The sequence below is a fragment of the Apis florea genome, unplaced genomic scaffold (genome assembly GCF_048593485.1).
Source record: "Apis florea isolate Af1SG1 unplaced genomic scaffold, ASM4859348v1 contig_3696_pilon, whole genome shotgun sequence".
NCBI lineage: Eukaryota > Metazoa > Arthropoda > Insecta > Hymenoptera > Apidae > Apis > Apis florea.
The window spans coordinates 3861807-3882994 of record NW_028256809.1 but is presented as its reverse complement, the minus strand read 5'-3'; the positions used below and the strand labels follow the sequence as shown (position 1 = coordinate 3882994).

General features: G+C 24.7%; 1 protein-coding gene and 3 long non-coding RNA genes across 6 annotated transcripts; 2 read left to right on the top strand and 2 right to left on the bottom strand.

Moving 5' to 3' along the window:
• The first annotated feature begins 2600 nt into the window (after positions 1–2600).
• LOC116415053 (uncharacterized) lies at positions 2601–3073 on the top strand. The gene is made up of 2 exons (XR_004225610.2): positions 2601–2756; positions 2843–3073. It is a non-coding gene; the product is annotated as an uncharacterized LOC116415053 (long non-coding RNA).
• A 3919-nt stretch (positions 3074–6992) lies between these two features.
• On the top strand, positions 6993–15647 carry exu (maternal protein exuperantia). Of its 3 annotated transcripts, none has more exons than XM_012491839.3 (6): positions 6993–7246; positions 13395–13699; positions 13772–14053; positions 14164–14356; positions 14438–14580; positions 14733–15647. In XM_012491839.3, exons 2-6 carry the CDS (start codon positions 13412–13414, stop codon positions 15045–15047), a joined length of 1221 nt encoding a protein of 406 aa, XP_012347293.1. In that variant the 5' UTR covers positions 6993–7246; positions 13395–13411; the 3' UTR covers positions 15048–15647. The 3 variants fall into 3 exon arrangements, with proteins under 3 accessions (XP_012347293.1, XP_003697468.1, XP_031774930.1); XM_003697420.4 differs by lacking the exon at positions 6993–7246 and adding an exon at positions 12279–12437; XM_031919070.2 differs by lacking the exon at positions 6993–7246 and adding an exon at positions 12632–12772.
• Positions 8593–12679, bottom strand: LOC116415054 (uncharacterized). The gene is made up of 4 exons (XR_004225611.2): positions 12552–12679; positions 11671–12338; positions 11435–11541; positions 8593–9221 (listed from the first exon to the last, which is right to left on the bottom strand). It is a non-coding gene; the product is annotated as an uncharacterized LOC116415054 (long non-coding RNA).
• A 3097-nt stretch (positions 15648–18744) lies between the features above and the next one.
• On the bottom strand, positions 18745–21185 carry LOC147656546 (uncharacterized). Its single transcript, XR_015294249.1, has 3 exons — positions 20854–21185; positions 20582–20645; positions 18745–19981 (listed from the first exon to the last, which is right to left on the bottom strand). It is a non-coding gene; the product is annotated as an uncharacterized LOC147656546 (long non-coding RNA).
• Positions 21186–21188: the final 3 nt, after the last annotated feature.

Below are 21188 nucleotides of genomic sequence, written 5' to 3'. Positions count from 1 at the left end.
GAAGATCAACACAGTTCAAACTCGGCCACGAAGCTTAACGAGGGTATACCACGACCTGTCTCTACGTTTCTATCGCTTCTAGATATTCTCAGATAAGTGTCAATCCTGAAATAATAACGATAGAAATATGTTATTTAAAAATTCAATTTCGGACCATTAAAAAGATTTAGTCTGTAACTAGATTCTTGATAATGGATTCTATGATAGTGATAGTAATCAGGAATGTTTGCAGGAATTTCATATCTAGGAATATGACGTTCACAACATCATGGAATATCTGTGAACTTTCTACGGTTTAATATTTGTTACTAGTCTTGTTTACATATTTCCAATATTCGAAAGATATACACTCTGTATATAGAAATATATATGTCTATCTTGTATAAATAGGAATTTTATAGTGAAAAAATTTTTAAAATTCATTTTAGAATATTTATTAATGCAATATATTTATTAGACCAGAAGAAAAAGAACTAGTTTTTCAATAAAAAAAATTCTTAATGAAAAAAAAATAAAGAGGAATATCTAATTCATATAGAGGAAAAATAAAAAAAATTAGACTTTATTTAATGGTAGAAAATTGAATTATAATGGAGAATATTGTACATATGAATATTTGAAATTCAAATCTTTCATAACACAGTAAAATAAAATAAATGAAAAAAAAAGATAGTAATTCAGATAAATTCACAAAATTTAAAAGAGCAAATATTTGATGAAAAGAAATATGACATAAAAACAGATAATAAAAAGAGATAAAGTGAAAAGAGACTTGGCGAATAATATTCTTGAAAAATTATAAAAAATATTTATATCGAGCTTTTTTACATGTTTTTGTAGTTGAATTCTTCCTCTTTTTTAAAAAACGAGATCTGTTATAATTTTCACAGCTTTTTGCTCGTGAACGTCACATTCTATGTTCGTTCAATAAAAATTTGATGCAATCTTTTCATATCGAAAAACGCAATCCGGAAAAACAAAAACGAGAAAGCTATAAAAACATATATAGGATTTTGAATCGGTACTTTAAAGAAACGAGAGAAACGCAATAAAAACTATTTTATGCTATTCTCATAGTTTTATTATCTCTCGTATTTATATTTTACAAATCATATACTTTTACTAATATAATAAATAATAGTTTAATTTAATAATATTAATAAATTTTCTTTCATAAATTTTAATTTAAAAAAATAAAATAAAAAAATAAAAATAATCAAAATTTCAATCAAATTTTATAAATTATAATTGATTTAATTAAAATTATTAAATTGGTGAAAGAGAATCTAATCATTAATTTTATTAATTGTAAATTATTATGCAAACTGTCTTAATCATTTTCTATTAGAAAAAGACATTTCTAAACTATTAATAGCAAAAAATTATCAGTTTAAGATATAATTTTAACTTTAATATTGAACAAAATTTATGATATGAAAGATAAGAAAATCACGTAGAAATATTCGTGTCTTTCATGTGCTATTGGACATCTTTTGGCCAAATTCTCGCAGTACGAAAATTAAGCAAACCGATTGGACGTTAAAACTAAAACAAGGATTAGATACCATTTTCCACCAGGTACAATATTACCAGTTGTGTAATTAGATAAGCTGATATATACACACACCCATACTCCAACAAGCACATTGTACATATTAGAATATGTACAGCGTCGCGTGCTAATTATACCATAACGTGCAACACGCTGCATCCCTTATACAAGTCGATAATAACAAACAACCATGTTTGTCTTTTACTCACAATTAAATACAACAATCGGTTCGTCTTTGGTACAAATCATCAAATCGATTAATTAATGTTTGAATAATTTCTTAAGTTCTAAAAAATAAGTTGAAAAAGATTAAGTATAGATATAATCTACTGTTTTATACAAGATGTATCTATAAATATACAATTTGATAACTTATAAAAACATATTTTAAACATAAAATAATAATAATCAAGATCAACATTTGTAAAACATCAGTATTTATTTTAGAATTGTATTTTATTAAAAAACTGATTCATTGTATTCATTTTATATCATCGTTGTAATTTAAATTTAAAAAAAAAAATAAAATTTGTTCCATATTTTTTCAAAAAGAAAATTTATATCTTCCACAAACATTGAAAGATCGTATCGATGAGACTTCACCAAAGAATGTGAGTGGTTTCTTATGGAATGTGAATGGTTTCGTATGGAATGAAAGTGATGAAAAATAATATAGTCTAAAAGTAAATGATTTTCTGATAGAGTGTAATTTTTAGCAAGATGCAATTTTGTTTTTTTGAATAAATGATGAGGCATTAATATAAATTATTTCCATTATTAGATAATAAATTTATATTAAAATAAACAAATAATGAAAATTTTTAATATAAATAATTGTAAAGAAAAAACTATGAAAATCTCTTCATGAAAATCCATTATTAAGTCACATGATAAATTCATGTATTAAAAAATTGTCATGAAAATAATATATTTCATCGTTCTTGTTTTAAAATTAATACTGAAATCAGTATGAATTCATACAATAATTGTTATGTGTATACGAAAAGCAAATTTTGCACGTCAAAACATCGAAGAGAACGCGAGCGATAAATCAGTCAGCGTCGACTGTGCGAACAGTTGCGAATGACGCGAAACGGAAAGTTTTCCGCCTCTTGCGTTGATCAAAGATCACAACTTTCTTTTAAAATCCACACTGGTCGTGAAGTGATTAAAGTTTCTGTTTGAATTGACTTGGGCCGTGTCGGTAACTACTTTTAATTAAAAGAAAAGTAGTACGCTCTATCTTTGTAAAAAAGAAGAGAAGGATGAACGATTTCTTCGTTGTTGCAGATTGATCATTAAACGCAGAATAAAACCTGGAGAATTCTTTCTGCAGCTGATCGAAGATTATGATGCTACGTTTTCTGGAATAGAGATTTTAAAAATTTCTCAAAATTTTTATTACATTTTTATATATTAAAAAAAAAAAGAGGTATTGTTAAATATTGTTTTGATTTAATCCAGTTTTTTTTATAACTAAGAATTTAAAATAAAAATAAAAATGTATGCTAAGTCACATTATTTATTAGTTAAATTTTTATTGTGAAACTTCATAAAGCTCTTACCAATGATATAAATATTAGAAATTGTATAAAAATGTATTTTTCCATAATTCAATATATTATACTTCCATCTATAATAGCTTGAAAAATTCAAACTTAATTCATTCCATTAAATTTGTATATACCAAAAAAGAAAAGAGATGCATTTTATAAAATTCTGTCATCATTCGATTAAATTTATTCTGTAATTCTCAGCGTACGCATATGCAGCCTGGATTACAAATTGTACGACGTTTCTTCGGTAGAAACGTAAATTTATATCCGCATGTCATTATTATGCAACTCGAGGTACGCGAAATGTATCAAGTATACGATTAATGGGCTCGTTTTAATGTCGCTAAAAGCACCAATTTGTTCCCAGAATTAGAATGCATTTACAAAGGAAACGCATTGTCCTACTGTTTACCACGTAACACGATGTATCTCGATATCGCGTTCCAGTATTCATTTATCACACCATTACGAATCATAATCGTTCTTATAATTTTAATTAATTTTAATATTAATACGCGTAATACATGTACAAGCACTGTTAATCATTTCTGATATATTATTAATGAGAATAATATTATTTTCAATAATTACATTTACCGCATGATAATGTTATTAATATTATAATCAACGTTATTTATAAATCTTAATGCAAAACTTTTCGAAATGTTTTTGAAAACAACTGAAACTATTACCTGTTATCGTTTCGTATTATGGAAATTTAATTGCTACTGCACAGCAAACGAGTTTAATAGGTGTTTCTAATATTTTTAATTACATTTCATATATTGTGTTTCGTAATATGCGTGTTAACCGCTATACGTTGTTGCTGAATTAAATAGCTATAGATCTCGATCTCAAATATAACCTTTTGAAACCTTTATTAAGATATATTTAACAAAATTTTTGTTGTTACGATAGATAAAAATACGTAATTATTTGCATGATAAATATTTGTGTATGAAATTGTGATATTGTTCATGTAAGTTATAATTATTTCATTATGTAAATTGAATGATTATTATAGTGATTCTAAGGTTTTTAAAAATTATACATTATTTTTCCATAAAGAACAAATTTAAATCTTTACGAATAGATTATTTGATAATAAAATCATATTTTTAAATTAATGTTTTTTAAATTGTTATTTTAATTAAAAATTAATATATGCAATTCATTTTATAAATTTAATGGTATTATCAAATAAAATTATAAGTCTTTCTGCATATAAATATGGAATTCAAGATAGAAGAAATCTTTATCCTATTATCGTAAAAAAATTGACCTTTACATCTAGATAAATATTAAATAAATATTGCAAAATCAATATTTTCTTCTAAGAAATGTGAGATAATCTATTTAACACGAAAAAAATCAAATAACCGGTATGATTAGTTATAAAAAAGAAATCAAATAAAGAAGAAGTAAAAAACAGCAAAAATCAGTTTAATCAAATTTAGTTATCTCACTTTGATACTAAAAATTTTACATAATTTCTATTATTCTATTCTATAATATATACAATTTTTTTCACAAGTGCATTTATATTATTACAAAATACAGTTATTTCTTAAATAGATAATAATTTTGCTAATAATTTTCACTTCGTAAAATTAATATAGAAATTTGTAATATTTCACGAAAAATTTTTGTTACATGAATCTCACCTACACAACAAGTCCAGCTCTATATCTATCTACTTATATATATGTAAGTATATATGATTTTTAAATGTCAGATATGATTTCCACACGCGAAACATGCATTTTTATAAGAAATGTATCATAAATCATAAAAAAACCGACACTCTTATCAATTAACTAGTTTTCACAACTTATGATATTATCAAACAAACGAATATGCATGTAATTTTCAAGTGTCATTCATGTAACTGTAATATGTACATGACATTAAATAAACTGTAAAATTTTATTTTTAAAATTTTTTAGAAATTAAAACATACAAATAATTTGTATGTTTTCTTATCTTGTAAATTTAGGATTTATCAATTATATAATAACTTTTTATTCTTTCATTATTAAGTGATTAATTAGAATATTAAACTCTTATATGCTAATACTGATATGTTCTTTGATTATAAAAACTTTCTATATTTAAAATTAAAGATCCTATAATCACATGTTGAATAAATTATTGTTATTTATTATTAAGAATTAAAAATTTAATTAATGCTCAAGAATTTATTATACATATTACTATATATTACTATATAAATTATTATATATTATTTTATTTATGTTATTATATTACAATATTATTATATTTCAAAAATTTATAAATTTTATTTTATAAATTATTTAACAATTTAAAATTACATTAAAATATCCACAGTATTTTCTTCAAGCAAATATTATCTATAATAATATTAGAAATTCGAGGAACATTCAAAACGAAAAAATTCAATATAAATACATAACGCGAGACGATCTTATCATTTCATTGCAATTCCATGAGTTGCATGCTTATCACACAATACGTAATATCATACACAAATTCTATTATCACGTTCAATAATGTATATCACGTTATAAAATTTTTATTCCAGCGATAACTATATAATTTATCAAACTTCTAATATACAAGAAACTGTCAAATTTATAAATAATATAGTTAAAAATGGAAATTCATATTATCTTTTATTTTTATTTATCTTTCTTTAATATTTATTACAAAAAATTAAATTAATAAAAATCAAAACGGTATGTATTGAATATAATCTTTCTTTTTATGTTTTTAATCTGTTAATATAATTAAAAAATCATTGTATTGATAGCAAGAAACTTTTTCTTAAAAATGTAGAAAACATCGATAAAAATAAAATTGATATCACTGATAACTATGAATTATTTTAGGTTAGTTTTAATATATTTCTAATTATAAAATTTTTTATAATTATAAAAACGTAAAAAGTTTATTTAGTTGAAACATAAAAATAATTGAAATTTTTTTATATGATAATCTCAATGATAAATTAAATTATACTCTTCGATTGTCAAATAAAATAAAAGGTTAAAAATGAATATTTGTAAACCATTTACATCATAGTAAGAAAAAAATATTTCAATCAAATATTTTTACATATTAATGCTGAATTTTACCATACAATAATAGTTTTCCTCCATAAATTATAATTTCATCAAATATTACAATTATACAAATTCATTAAATATGATATTATCTTATTAGATCTAATATTTTATCTTAATACTCTGAATTAAGGTTATTACCACTTTGAATTTTCTACATTTTTATTTTTCAATGTATATCAATTTCTGATCAATTCTTTAATTTATATTAAAAATAAAATTATACTATCTCAAAATAATTATCCCAAAATTTAAAAATTCCAATTCAATAATTTCATCTATATCTTAACTTGCTGAGCATCAAAAACTACACCTATACGGAAGCAATGCAACCTTATCACTTGTTCACCACAAATCACTCGTATATCAGACACGTTGCAGATACGTGCAAATCTCACACTATCTCGTTGCAATGCTACGTTATCAGCGAAAGCGTGGTTACCGAATCGAACATGAGCAAAGTTGATCGCAATAGATATGAAGAGGGGCACCTCATCATCGTCAATTAGTGAAAGTTTAAGGCGGTATTCCATATAACCAAAATGCGTCTGGATACATGCATTCAAATATTTTCAACCATACGCCAGCGCCACGTGTAGGTTATTTTTAGTATGTATATGGATACATGTAACTGATATATCAGACATACTACGTCGTCTGACAATTATAGGAAATTCTACCTTCATTAAAACAAAAGAAGAACGAAAAATAACGCGCGGAAATGAGATAAAGATAATATCCTAGGGAAAGCCGAAAACGAAAGAAAAACAATAGACTATCGGGATCTGTGCGTCGAGTGTCGAGTCAACGGTCTTTTGTCTACATTTCACGGCGTTTACGAAGGCGTCACGGTGAACAGAAAGGATCGAGATCGCGGGAAAAAAAGTGTCACGTACGCGGCGCAACCGCGACGAAGAATCGTTTTTTAACGACCGATCATCCCAGTCGATCCATCGCAAAAAAGAACGATCGGGAGCCAACGGTGAAATAATTTCTTCTCTCAGACGGGATTCACGACGAGATCGTTCAGTATTGTGAGTCTTTCTTTTATTCAGAACCTCTTTCGATTATTCTTTGTGTGCAGTGTGGTTAAATTAAGATAAATAAAACTTTCGTTCCGGTGGACATTTCAATCTTTTAGTGAAATCATCGTGAAAGGAAAGAAAAATGATTTTGATTATGTGTATTATGTGTGTGTATTTCGTTATAAGTTTGACATGTTCTATACTTGAAAAAATATTTCGTAATGAAATGGATGTATATTATTTTATTTATTTATTTTAAATAAGTCTTGGAATATTTAATGTATGTTGTACAGTTGTATTTAAAAAAGCGGTTTATTTATAAGATTCATATATTAACATGATATATCGTAACGAATGAATGCATGAAATGTCTGAAAACAAATGCAAATACTTTGTTGTATTTTGTATTTAATAAAAAGATGTTTTCAGAAAAATTTTAAGACCAAGCCAAGTAAAAAAAATTCTCAAAAACATGTAAATAGAAAAAAGTAGAAAAATCAATACATTATTGTATAGACAAATGATTTAAGTTTATTTCAATTTTATTAAAATTTTCTTTTAATATTAGATAATTAAATAAGAAAATAGTTAAAAAATTTTAAAATAATAAAATAAAATTAATTTCTTTCTTTTTTGTGATAAGAAGTAAAATAATAAATAAATTTTGTTCAATTTAAAATTTAATTAATACTGAAATTTTTAAGATTTCTAAGAAAATATTTTTTTGTTCTTTTAGTATTAAAAAAATTGATTTAAAGATTTTTCGTATTTGGATATTATTATTTTTAAATAGTAAAATTTTATTGTTTAACAATTATTCAAAATTATTATATTCAAAGAATAATTTAATTTTGTTAGCTTGCTTCAAATTAAAAAAATTATAATCATTTTATTAATAATAATGATTAAAAAGCAATGATTATTACGATACTGTATCTAAATTTAATATTCTCATATTATTTTATCTACTTTTTCAATAGTTTTTTTTTCATTATGATTGGCATATTTAATTATGCTAGCATATCGACTAGCAGGTTATACGAGTTACTCTGTACGAGGGTGAATGAATTTCACGAATGTCAGATATGAATGAGCTTATCATGCATTCTGTGTGAATGACAAGTGCAGAACGGACTGAGTGGTTGTTTGTGGTTGAAATTCGGTTTCATGCGAAATACAAGTCTGAATGAACTCTAGAAACGTACATGCTCATGGTATTTCTGTAAGGAGATACATATATGTGAAATGAATGTATAAAATGTATTTATATATTTGTGATATACATTTCTATCCATAAATCATTGACAATCAGTAAAATTAATAAATCATTGTTTGAAATAATAAATAATATTAAATATATTCCAAGCAAATTTTATTTAGAATTATTATGTTTTAGTTTATATAAATAAACATATAATTATTACTTTATTTATAAACATGTATATTATTTATTTTATTTAATATTTAATTGTGTATTTAAATAGATTTTGTGAATTTTATTACGTTAACAACAATATCAAAAAATTAAAAACAGATTTCCTCGCTATTTCATGCATCCATATATTTTATTTCGATTAATTAACTGAAATAAGAAATTATTTAATTCAATCAAGAAATCAAACTATTTTTCACATTTATTTTATTTTTCATTATTTATTTTATTTTTGTTTCTGCATATATAAATTTAATTTTGCTGATCCATTTAATCTTAATTTAATAAGAAATTTTTTTCAGGATTTTAAAACGATCGCAAAATCTTCGCATTTAATTAATCTCTTTTCTACTTTTATCTTTCGTACAATGTTTGCCAATGACTCTATTACATTTGTGGGTGATAGACTGAATATTAATGAAGAGCAAACGTGTGAATCTAAAATTCGTTTCCCGATATTCTCCATTTGTAGTCATCCTCCATACTGAATTTTGATGTACCATTTATCTCGATAGCTGTTAGCTGTTGCTCTCTAATTTCTTTATTCTGAAACTGCATAATTTACAAAATCTATATGTTTCATTTATATGATACAGTAATAAATCAATATTGTTTTAATACTGACTTATAAATATATATTATAATTAAATTAGAATATTATCATTAAAATTTTACATTCTCCATTATTTATTTGAAAATTTTAAAAATGAATCTAACGTAAAATATTAAAAAAATAAACAGTAAACAATATTGATTTAAAGAAATATAAAAAGTTTCTTAGAAAAATTAAAAAAAAAATTATTATTAGTATATTTTTTTTAATTTATCAACATGATTGTGTAGTAAGTACATAAAAAAAGATGTGATTTTTTTTTCTTTCTTTTTTCAGAAATTACTCTTTTCAATTTCCATTGAAATTTATGTACACATATCGTGTTTCATTTTCTCGTTGCTATTTTTTAATTTCAATGAAACATCCTATTTTTTTCTGTCAGTCGAGATAGAAAGTACGCACGTTAGAGATACAGAGATGATCGATTTTACGTTTGCCGAAGCTAGGTTGAATACTAATCAATTTATCAAGATATTCTTTTCCATCTCTTTTTTCTTTTTTTTTTTACTGTCGAATTCACTTCAAAGCAATTATGATATTTGGATATGATATTCATTATAGTATAATTTCAAAAAAATTATTGATTTTAATAGGATATAAATTTAATCTTTGCCTTTTCTTTTCTTCGATATTCATTTTTTTTTTTCTAAAATATTTATTCATATTACATATCAATTGCATTTATAGCATGATTATTAAACCGATATTTATTATAAAAATGATCAATTCTTATTAGACACTACATTTCATTCAAATTTCACATATTCCATCAGAGAGTAGATATGAAACTGTCACGTGGACAAATAGCAAAACCAAGCTCGAATATTAACTGATCCACGAACGTGAAATGTTCCAAACGCGCTTTAATGGTTTTTACTATTTACATGAGATTTTGCTTTGCCACATATTGTAAAAAGCGAATATGACGGTGGTTGGAAAAAAGCTTTCAGGCGCAGGTAAAACTATAATAGATTAATTTCATTTTATGACAAAATTCATAAAACTCAGGAGTTTTTTTTTTATTATTACAATTTTTATATTTAATTTTGATTTACCTACATTTATTGTGACTTATTTGATATGTGATATTGACATTTATGTGATATGTATATATATGCATATATATGCATAAAATTAACATACTTGTAAACATGTGTAAAATAAACAATTTTCTCAAGAGTAACTTAATAATGATATTTTCTAAATTAAATTATAATAATATATGTGAAAATGTTTTCATAGTTATTACTCTTTTCAATATTGAAATAAAATGAATATGTATAAAAATAATATAAGAATACAATTATTACAGACAATTATAAAAATGAAAAAATTTTTAAATATAGATGTCAAATTTATAATAAATGTAAATTTATTAAAATAATTATAAGAATAACTGACTTAATAAGTTACAATATCACAAATAAAAAATTCCTTAATAATTTACCATAGACAAAAATAAATATAAATTTATTCGATCTCAAATTAACATTTTGAAAATCATCGTGTGCTCTCATAATAAATTACTTATGTAGGTATAAGAAGCAAATAATAATAAATAATAACAATATTTCGCTTACTGCATTAACGTAACGATTATAATTACCGGTTTAGATAATTATTCTTGGCAATATTATACAGAAACGTGTGTATATTGCATCATAATGGGAATTTAATCACACGAAAAAATGCAGTGATAGTTGACCGTGTGCGGCTCGCCTTTCAATTTTCTCGCGTTAAATACCGCGGAGAATTCGATAAATTTGGAACAACCGGCACGGTAGAAATTCCACAGATAAATGAAAAGACAAAAACGAGCCGTAGCGAATGTATGACCCAGTTGAAACAATTTATCAGCGCCACAAAGCATGCGAATCGCTCTAAAAAAGGATAAATAACAGATAACGAAAGATAAGCTGTATGCCAATTTATCGCTACCGTCAACAATTTTAACCAAAGTGCAACGTGCAAATGGAGTTTTATATAAATGCGTCATTACAACAATAAATAAGAAGCATCAATGATTCTCATCATTTCACATTAATGAATTTTAACACTTATAAATAAATTTTCAGTTCAGAATTCGATTCAGAAACAATATTGATTATATTTTTAATGCATGTGTGGATATGTGTGAATTTCTTTTACATACCATTAGTATGCAGCTACTTTCATGTTAAATATGAATGACACACGCGTATCTTTAGAACACGCCGTAATTGCAACAGCATTCTTGGTTCATTCCGAATAAATTTCCACCTGTCAATGTCGAATAGAAAATAACATAAAGGAAAATGATGTAATTAAATCGATTAAATTATTATTTATTTCTTATATAAATTATACAAATAATATAATTCGAAAATGATACAAAATTAATACTTTTACCGTTTAATTGTTCATTATTTTAATCACGTTCAATTTTCTTTGAAAGTGTGAATATTGAATCGTTTGTCTATCTTTGAAAAAATCTTCATCACCGTTATCACCGTTCTTCAAATACTTGCAATATGATGGAAAAATGTTATAAAGAAAAATTATAACCTTAATCAATAATGAAATATAATTATTATCAATTTTATCAAAATAATTTTCCATTTACAAAAGATTTTTTCCAGTTTTTTTATATAATTTTTTCTATTTTATTGTATTCTATTATATTTTATTATAATAATGATAAATCATTATCTAAAAAAATCATTACAATTGTTATATAGATACTCTACAATTCAATATTCAATAAGATTCTATCAATCAATTCTTTCTTATTTTTTTTTTTTTTTTTTTTGCAATCATCAATCGTATATGATCGATAAAATTTAAATCTACAAGTATTCATATTGAAATATGAGAAACAAATGCGTACACAAACGTTTCGATTTGATCACGTACTGTATTAGAACTACAATTGCCAGTCTTTTCTTCACCAATAGTGACATTAGAACCACGTGACTTACGATCAAGCACGCACGCGCAGATCATCGAGCGGGCGGTTTACTGCCAATCTCGCACGTGTGTTCAAACGAATCTAGTTGCGTTCCAGTAGTTTCCAGTATCTACAAAGGATTTATAGTGCTATCGTCTATTTCAATCATCATAATAAGAAAAAACGTAAAGAAAAAAAAAAAAAAGGAACTGCAAAATCACGTGAATTGGTGAGTGAGCGTAGTGAATCTGATGTTGAATTAATGAAAACGAAAATATCGAAATCGAGGCTATTCATGAATTGCAATAGATCCACGTGTGATGAAAATATCTATTTTACATACATGACATGATTCGTCGCAAGCTGATGTGTAATGCGTGTTGCATAGACGTCACGGAATAGCAAAAATTCATGCAACATTCAGTTTCCTTGCTGGTAAATGCACTTCTGCAAAACAAGATACCAGCTGTTAGACTGTTATTTTTTCATCGTCGTTGATGGCGTAACATTATTCTCATGCAAAATTTCTTGTTCCCGATAATAATACTAATAGATTTACAAAACGTGAGTCTGTGTATTTCTTTATTTCTGATTAATATTTTTGTCGTTTCGTTCTTGGCATCTCTTTTACGTGACATAAAAAAAATCACTACGTATAAGATACGATATAAGATAATTTTTATTTGAAAAATCATTTGTAAGTTAATTCTAGAAGGTAAGACAATATTGATAGTCATGTTTCCAATTATTAATCTTTTGTGTTTTGAAGTATTTGTGTATTGTATTGAATTTCAAGGTCGACCTTGCCGATACCATGTATAATCTGCTCTACGCATGTACCAAAATATCTCGCCCTTGTACAAAAACTGAGTGTTCGTTCCAAACATTTGCTAAAGAAAAACTTAAGTTACATACATAGATTATACAAAGATGTATATATTTTGCTATTATTTTAAAATATATATATTTTATAATAATAAAATTAAATAATATATTGTAACTTTTAGTTATTTATATTTAATTTATTTTTTATATATACATAAAATATATAATATATATATAATATTACATTTATTATTTATTAATTAATTTATTAATTTTATTGATATTAACATTAATACATTATTTTTTTATCTTGTATAAATTAAATTAAAATTGTTTTTTAGAAATTTTTATACATTTTCAGACTTTTAATTTATAAAAATGGTATCATCAACAATAATGGAAAATGGAAAATCCAACCCACCAAGAAAACCTTCTGCAGTGGGTATTGGTCCAGGAAACTATCGTTTAGTTGGTTGGGATATGGATACTACAGGCAAAAAAGTTATAGATGAAATATGTCAAATAGCTGGATATACACCTAGTTCTTCATATTCTCAATATGTAATGCCATATAAAGATCTTAATCCTCCAGCTATGAAAAGACATAATATGAAAATAGTAACTATTGGCAAGTTTCGTGTACTTAAAGATAATAAAACTAATAAGGTAAAATTTTTATCAATATTAAAGAATTAATATTTTATATTTAATCATATTAAATTCCATATTTTTATATAGGCATTAAAAACTAAAAGTGAAGTGTCTGCATTAACAGATTTTATAACATGGCTTTCCTCTATAAGAGGAGATGCAGCAGATGGTATAATATTAGTTTATCATGAACCACGTAAAGTTATTCCTGCCATGTTAATTGAATCTTTAAAAAAATATAATCTTCTGGAAAGATTTAAACAAATTGTAAAAGGCTTTGCAAATGGATTTAACATTGCTGAAGTAAAATGTGCAAACACAGTTCGTGCATATACTCTCAGGACATTATCCCAAAGTTTATTTAATCAAGTTAGCAAAATTTTCTTAAAATATTATGCATCATATACTTTTTACATTCTAAATAATAAAAAAGTATTTCTCTATATAATTATTTTAATATAAAATTGTTATAATTTAAGGAAACACAATTAGGCAATGCAAAAGATAGAGCATGTCTGGCTTTACAAATAGTACAACATTTAAGTTCATTAGAAGTTACAAAAGGAAATGAAGCAGATGGCAGTGGTGATAGTGATAGTGCCATGAAAAATACTGTTGAATTTATTAGGGAATTTGTTCAACCTGTAGAAATAGAAGAACAAGAATATGCAGGTAATGTGAATATGCAATAGAAATTAAAAGCTATTTTAAATGTAAGATATTTTATTATATAATATAATGATCTTGTTTCAGAATTAAAAATAGTATTTGAACGTCAAAATAGTTTAAGGCCTATTTTTGGAGTTCTATTTCGTGTAAATCGTCGAGAACGTCAACATGCTAGTCCTTTACGACGATTGCTTGCTGAAGCAGGAATAGAATATTCTCAGTTACAAGTTCGTATAAATTAAAATGAAATTATTATTTTTAATTAAATTATTTTTACATTATAAAAATGAATGAAATTTTAATATTAAATATTAAATTAATGTAAATAATGTAATTATTATTTGAATAATTTTTAATTATTGTTAAATATATTATATAGGAAGCATGGAGTAATGGGAAGAAAGAAGGCTTAGATAAATTAATTAAGGAAAAATTAACTGCAACTGACGAAAAGAAAATAGAAGATGTACTGATTGTTCTTGAAGGTCATTTTGATCCTGATAAGAAATCCAAATTAAAAATATCAAGAGACAAGAGTCAGATAAAAATGAAAAACTCTAATATTAACGACGATAGAGAAAATAATAATAAATGTGATTCAGGTACCGAAACTCCCGACAGCACTACTCCTAATTCGCCACTTAAAATAAAATCCGAATCTTCTGAGAATAGTACATTTATAGCAGAGGAATAAGAATTATGTGATTCTTTTTCAGTGCCTTTTAACTAATTATAAGATCAATATTGTTATCAGTAACAGAGTTTATGATCATTCCGTTCATTCTTATCATAACGTTATTCTAGTGTGATAAAGTATGAGTGTTATTTGTTGCAGTATTGTATTTAAGTTTTTATTTTCGTTATAACAAAGGATAGTGTATCCTTTAAGGATACAAAACTCGATTTAACAAAATTATGTACAAATAACACATTAATTAGTTTTTTAGTTTATATTTTTTTAGTTTAATAATTCATTTTATGCTCATTGATTTCTATTTAATCGGATTAACGTTATAAAAAGTGATTGTTTAGAGACTGTCGACATAGAAATATATTCACATGCTACAGAATTTTTGTTTTTCATATTTTCTGAGATTAGCATATAAATTTTTTTTTTTTTTTTTAATGCTAGTGAGATTTGCGTACAAAGTACATAAGTGATATTTAAAGAAAAATATATATATATATATATTTTTGTACCTCAAAAATTTAATAAAACGAATGATGCATCATGTTGCATTTACATGTTAAATTTTGTTAAATTAAACAATTAAATAAAGACTTCGAATTGTAATTTCTTGTTCGATTATTAACTTACGATATTTTGTTCTATTTTTATTCCTTTCTTTCATTTCTTTTTTATAAAAGATTATAATTTACAATTAAAATACATATCATGCAATATCGATCTTATGTTTTGAAATGGGTGCGATAACGGCATTTTTTTCATATAAAGAAAAACAATCAGATGACTTCAACATAATTTCTCTCTTTTATAAAATGCATCTCGATTTAATGCAGTCATCGAGATAAAGTCAGAAATGAATTAAATATATGAATGCCTATGCAGTGGACCGTTGTATCCGTTTATGGACTTCCATAAAGCATGCCAAACGCCTCGAAGCGTAAACAGGCTGGTGCACTGCGTACAAGATTAAAGAAGTATATAACTTACTAAGAAAAATATCGACATAGATCTCTTTAGAACAAAACTTAATTGTATGAATGAAACATTATGAAAAAAATTTATTGAATACACCAGCAATTTTTAATTAATAGAAATGTAAAAGATATTCCTTTTTCTTATTTTAATCTACTAAATGATGTGTGATATAATATTTTCAGAATTAGATTATTTTATTATTAAAATTTTCTTTTAAAAAAGAAGTATATTGTATACAATATTGAAAATTTATAATTTTTCTAATTAGATGCATGATAAATGTAATTTTTGAAAAGTATTTGTATAAAATTGATTAAAATCTTTAAAATCTTTATTGAGAAATATTTAGGAATATTTTACAGTTTTAAAAACTTACAAATGGACAGATTATTATTTAAAGATATATTTATATATTTTAATATTATAAAATTAAATTAATAAATTAAAAATGTAATAAAATAAAATAACTATTATAAACAAAATATAAATAAATACATATTTTAAATACATATTTCTTTAAAAAAAAAATTATGATTAAAAATATAATAAATGACATATAAAGGCAAAATTATTTAATATTTTTTAATATCTTAACAAGCATTTTTTGAAAAAAAAAAATATATATATATAAACGTAATTTAATATTGTACTGTGACATTTATTTAAAATTTGCTTCACATGTTAAAGACATAATTTTACTTATGTTAAAATTTGAACTTGAGAAAGTAAAATTTTTTTTAAAAAAAGTTTTCACTAAAAAAATTAAATTTTCATTTAAAATATTAATACAAAAATATTTCCTTTCTATTGATTATAATTATTTTCTTAAATTAAATTCATTAATTCAAGCAATAATTTTTTTATTTTAAATAAAAGAAAAATTTTACTGTACAAAAAATTCATATATGTGTAGATATGTTTAAAAAATATCTAAAATAACTGTGTAAAAGAATTACAAAAATATAATAAATTTTCAATCATTTATAATTATTTTTTTTTTTTTTTATGATTCAAAATTCGATTAATTCAATTTAGAACAAAAAATAATTCTACAAATATTTAGAAATGCAAATGATTTTTCACAATTTTATTACATCATAAAACTTCTATTTTTTGCAAATCGAATATCTGCATCAATGAAATTTTCAATTTGAATTTCCCATTATTCATTCATGTCTCGAGTTTGAGATTCATAAATTCATAGATAAATAAGAAACAATAATTTTTATGATTCCACAAAAAAATTGCATATATAAATAACAGCGAGAAAAGCATGAATAGCGATTAGAAAATAACCTAAGAAATATTATTGTTTTTCCTTTTATTTAAATTAAATCGTAATGAACTTTAATTTAGCATAGTAAAAAAAAATTATTCGTTTAGAAGTTTTATTATAATTTTTTACACAAATAGAAATGTTTGCATTTTTATTTAAAAAAAATTAACATTGGGATATGTTATAATTGTTTCAAATTTAAAATTTTCTATTGCTAAATTCATTTCTATTCTTTGTATATAAAATTTTATTGAAAAATTTGATACATATTAAATAGAAATTCTTATTTCATATATGTCTATGTAATGCATATATAATAAATTAAATTGAACTTCAATCCCTCTAATTTTTTGTATTTCTTTATTTTCTTTCTTTTCTTCTAAAACATTTCATTTTCCTACCTTTCTCGATACTTCTACAAGTTTCTTATTTCAAAATATTTGTATAAAGATTCATTTACTTCTCAATAAATGTTTCTAAATATTACAAAAGTGACGTTACGCTTATTCTTTTTCTTATAAACTATTGATATAAATTACATTTTGTCCATAAATTACATAAAAAAATAAAATCAGTACTTGTGGCGCCATCTCGCGTTTGGACGCTAGAAGCTCTGACTTGTTAATAGGAACATAGAATATATAAGGAGGTATTCGTGACGTCACAAATAGAATAAGGATAGCAACATTGTACAAGAAGGATAGAGAAGATGCCATTTTGGTTATATAATATAACCTTTTATATTAAAAACGCTACATTGAAAATTAATGAATTATTAATTTTTTACAAAAAAATTCTGCACTTTTAAGTTTATATCTCAAAGTTAAAATCTCAAATAATCTTCTCATATAAATTTTAACGGGAAATTCTATTTAATTAATTATTTATTAATGATTATAACAGGGAGTTTTTTAATCATAAATTTCTAAGATATAACCAAGTAATAAGTAATCAATTTATTTATTCAAATAACAAAAAAATTATAAATAAAATTTATATATGAATATAGTGAAAGAAACAATATTTAAGATCCATACATTGATATTCAGAAATAAATCTTGTAATAATGTAAAATTAATGAAAAATGCATTGAATGTCGGTCGCGTTAGTTCGAAAGTAATGTATTAATCATTAATAAATAATTAATTAAACAGAATTTCCCGTTAAAATTTATGTAAGAAAATTGTTTGAAGTTCTAACTTTAAGATACGAACTTAAAAGTGCAGAATTTTTTTATAGAAAACTAATAATTCATTAATTTTCAATATTACGTTTTTGATATAGAAGATTACATAATTAAATGTAATGGCGCATTTTCTATCTCTCTCGTGCAGTATTCTTTTCTTTGTCTGTGACGTCACGAATACCTCCTTACATATTCTGTGTTCCTATTAACAAGTCAGAGCTTCTAGCGTCCAAACGCGAGATGGCGCCACGAGTACCTAAATTTGATTTCTTTTGTTTTTATTTATTCATTTCAAATATTTATTACATAGAAAATTTATATTTCTATCTATATATATAAATTTTATATATTTTTGTATTTTTATATGTCAGATATGTCACATATCAAATATATTTTTTTATCTATATATTTTTATATATCGATATAGATATATTTTAAATATTCTTATTATATATATATATATATATATATATATATATATATATATATATATATTGTGTGTGTATAACAATTTAAAAAGAATATATAAATAAATGTATCAAATTTCATATTTAATTAAATTTAAAAAAATGTTTAATATTTATAAAATTATTTATTATATAAATATGGTAGTATAAAAGGAAAAATATGTAAAAGATAAATATAAAACAATTAAATATACCAAATTGTAGAAAATTCGAAGAAAATTTCGTATATTGCCTAATTTTTATAAATTTTCTTTTCAATTGTACTCTTCTCAATACAAAATTCTGTATTCGAATGAAAAAATTTTTGATATTAAAAATTTCGATTTTTTATTAGAAGAAGAAAAAAATTCCGAAAGAAGTGGCGCGTAAAATTTCTCTACTCCCAAGAATAAAAATTTTGGCATAATGTGTATTTATAATTTCTACGTGCATGCGTATGTATAATCAATACGTGTATGAATTGCTGCTCACAGATTTTTTTTAAATTCTTAATACACAATTCCATGTAAATATACATGCACTTCGATATATCTTAAAAATTACTCTAATAAAAGAGGAGATAGCTAAATCTTTATGAGTTTCAGTTTTCATCGTCGACGCTATAGTAATGTACAAGTAACGGATACATTTTCGTCTTGAAGCGTAACAAACGATAACGGTCAACGATTATTGCTAAAATCTCGAGCGAGTGAAGCCGCATAACAAACGTAATTACAAAGAATAGGCGCGTGCCGTCGTTGAAACGGATCCCTCGTTAAGGGAGAGTGCCTCGGTGGATAGAGGGACGATTCGATTTTCATTAAAAAGCAATCGTTTCACGGCGTACGGTCGTTGGCAATGATTCACTCCGTGCCCAAGGCAGACAGAAAACAACGGGAGAGCAATTTTCCTCTAGAATCTCGGCGCGTTCGAACGAACGCGTGACATCGCGCTGCGCCTCTATTAGTCTCAGTCAGTCAGTGACAGGTACGGTAAACCAGCATGAAAATGACGACCAACACGATGTCATTTTCACTTTTTACGGAGGCATCTGACACTGAAAGCAACGATTCTCTGTGAGAGATAAAACGCAACGAAACCGAAGAAACGTTGCCCGTCTTTCGCTATTTGATCATACATGAGAATTAAAGAGAATTAAAGAGTTGTTCAACATTAAACGATCAAAATATACGTGTAAGCGTCTTTTTGTACATCATACATCATTTGGAATAAAATTTGTTTTTATAAAGGAGTCTTTTTTTTTTTCTTTTCGATTCGAATTTTAATTTCTTTTAAATTTTCAAACATTGAATTATTTGCAGTATTTTTTAATCTCATTATTCAGACCCTAGCAATCTTTCAATATGTTTGATCAAATACTGGCATTAACCCAAAATCAACATAGCGGAAAAGTCAGCAACCGGCTAAGCAATTCGCCTTTTATGCATGTCAGAATCACGTAATGTTTCGCAATTCCGCCACCAAGGCTTCGTAGATTGGAATGCAGCGCGGTTGGTAAAAGAAACCGAAATGAAATTTTGATTCGTAATAAAAATGCTTCACGGTTAATGAACATTTCCATTCTTCGTTAACGATTGCATCCTCTTCCGATAGGATAAAACAAAAGGGGAGAAGACATTGAATTACATGTACTCACCGTTGAAGATATTTATTTCAATTTCTTTTGTGCCACATCTACTTCACGTTCCTTTACGATGTATCTAACAGATAGATAGAAAATAAAATATGTTAAATATTATTAATAAAATTTTTCAAATAATTAAATTTATTGGTATATAAACCATTATATCTTTTCTTTTTATTATATGTTAATAAATTATCCCAAAGTTACTGAAATTATATTATTATACAACTCTAAAAAAAATTCTCCGATTATATAAACACAAATAATTAAAAATACATTATTACCTAAAATTTTTTACATCTCCATCCTCCTTCGTTCGCACAACTTTTAGTCTTTTCGCAAAATAAAAAGAAAACAAAAATATATATATCTTCACTTTTCAAATTAAAATTAGTTTATTATTAATACCTATCACTATTTATTAATTTTTACAAAAGAGGAGAAAAGATGATTAAATGAGGAGGGAGGGAAAAAAAAAAAAAACAAGCAAAAAAACTCAACGAAAGCCGCCATCCCGAAGGAAGATCGAGGAAACGCGGTGTCCGTTCGAGGCCGTCGCTGCTCGCGAAGAGGTAAGGATGGTTGTTAGTGGAGGCAGCAAGCATGCATTAACAGTACT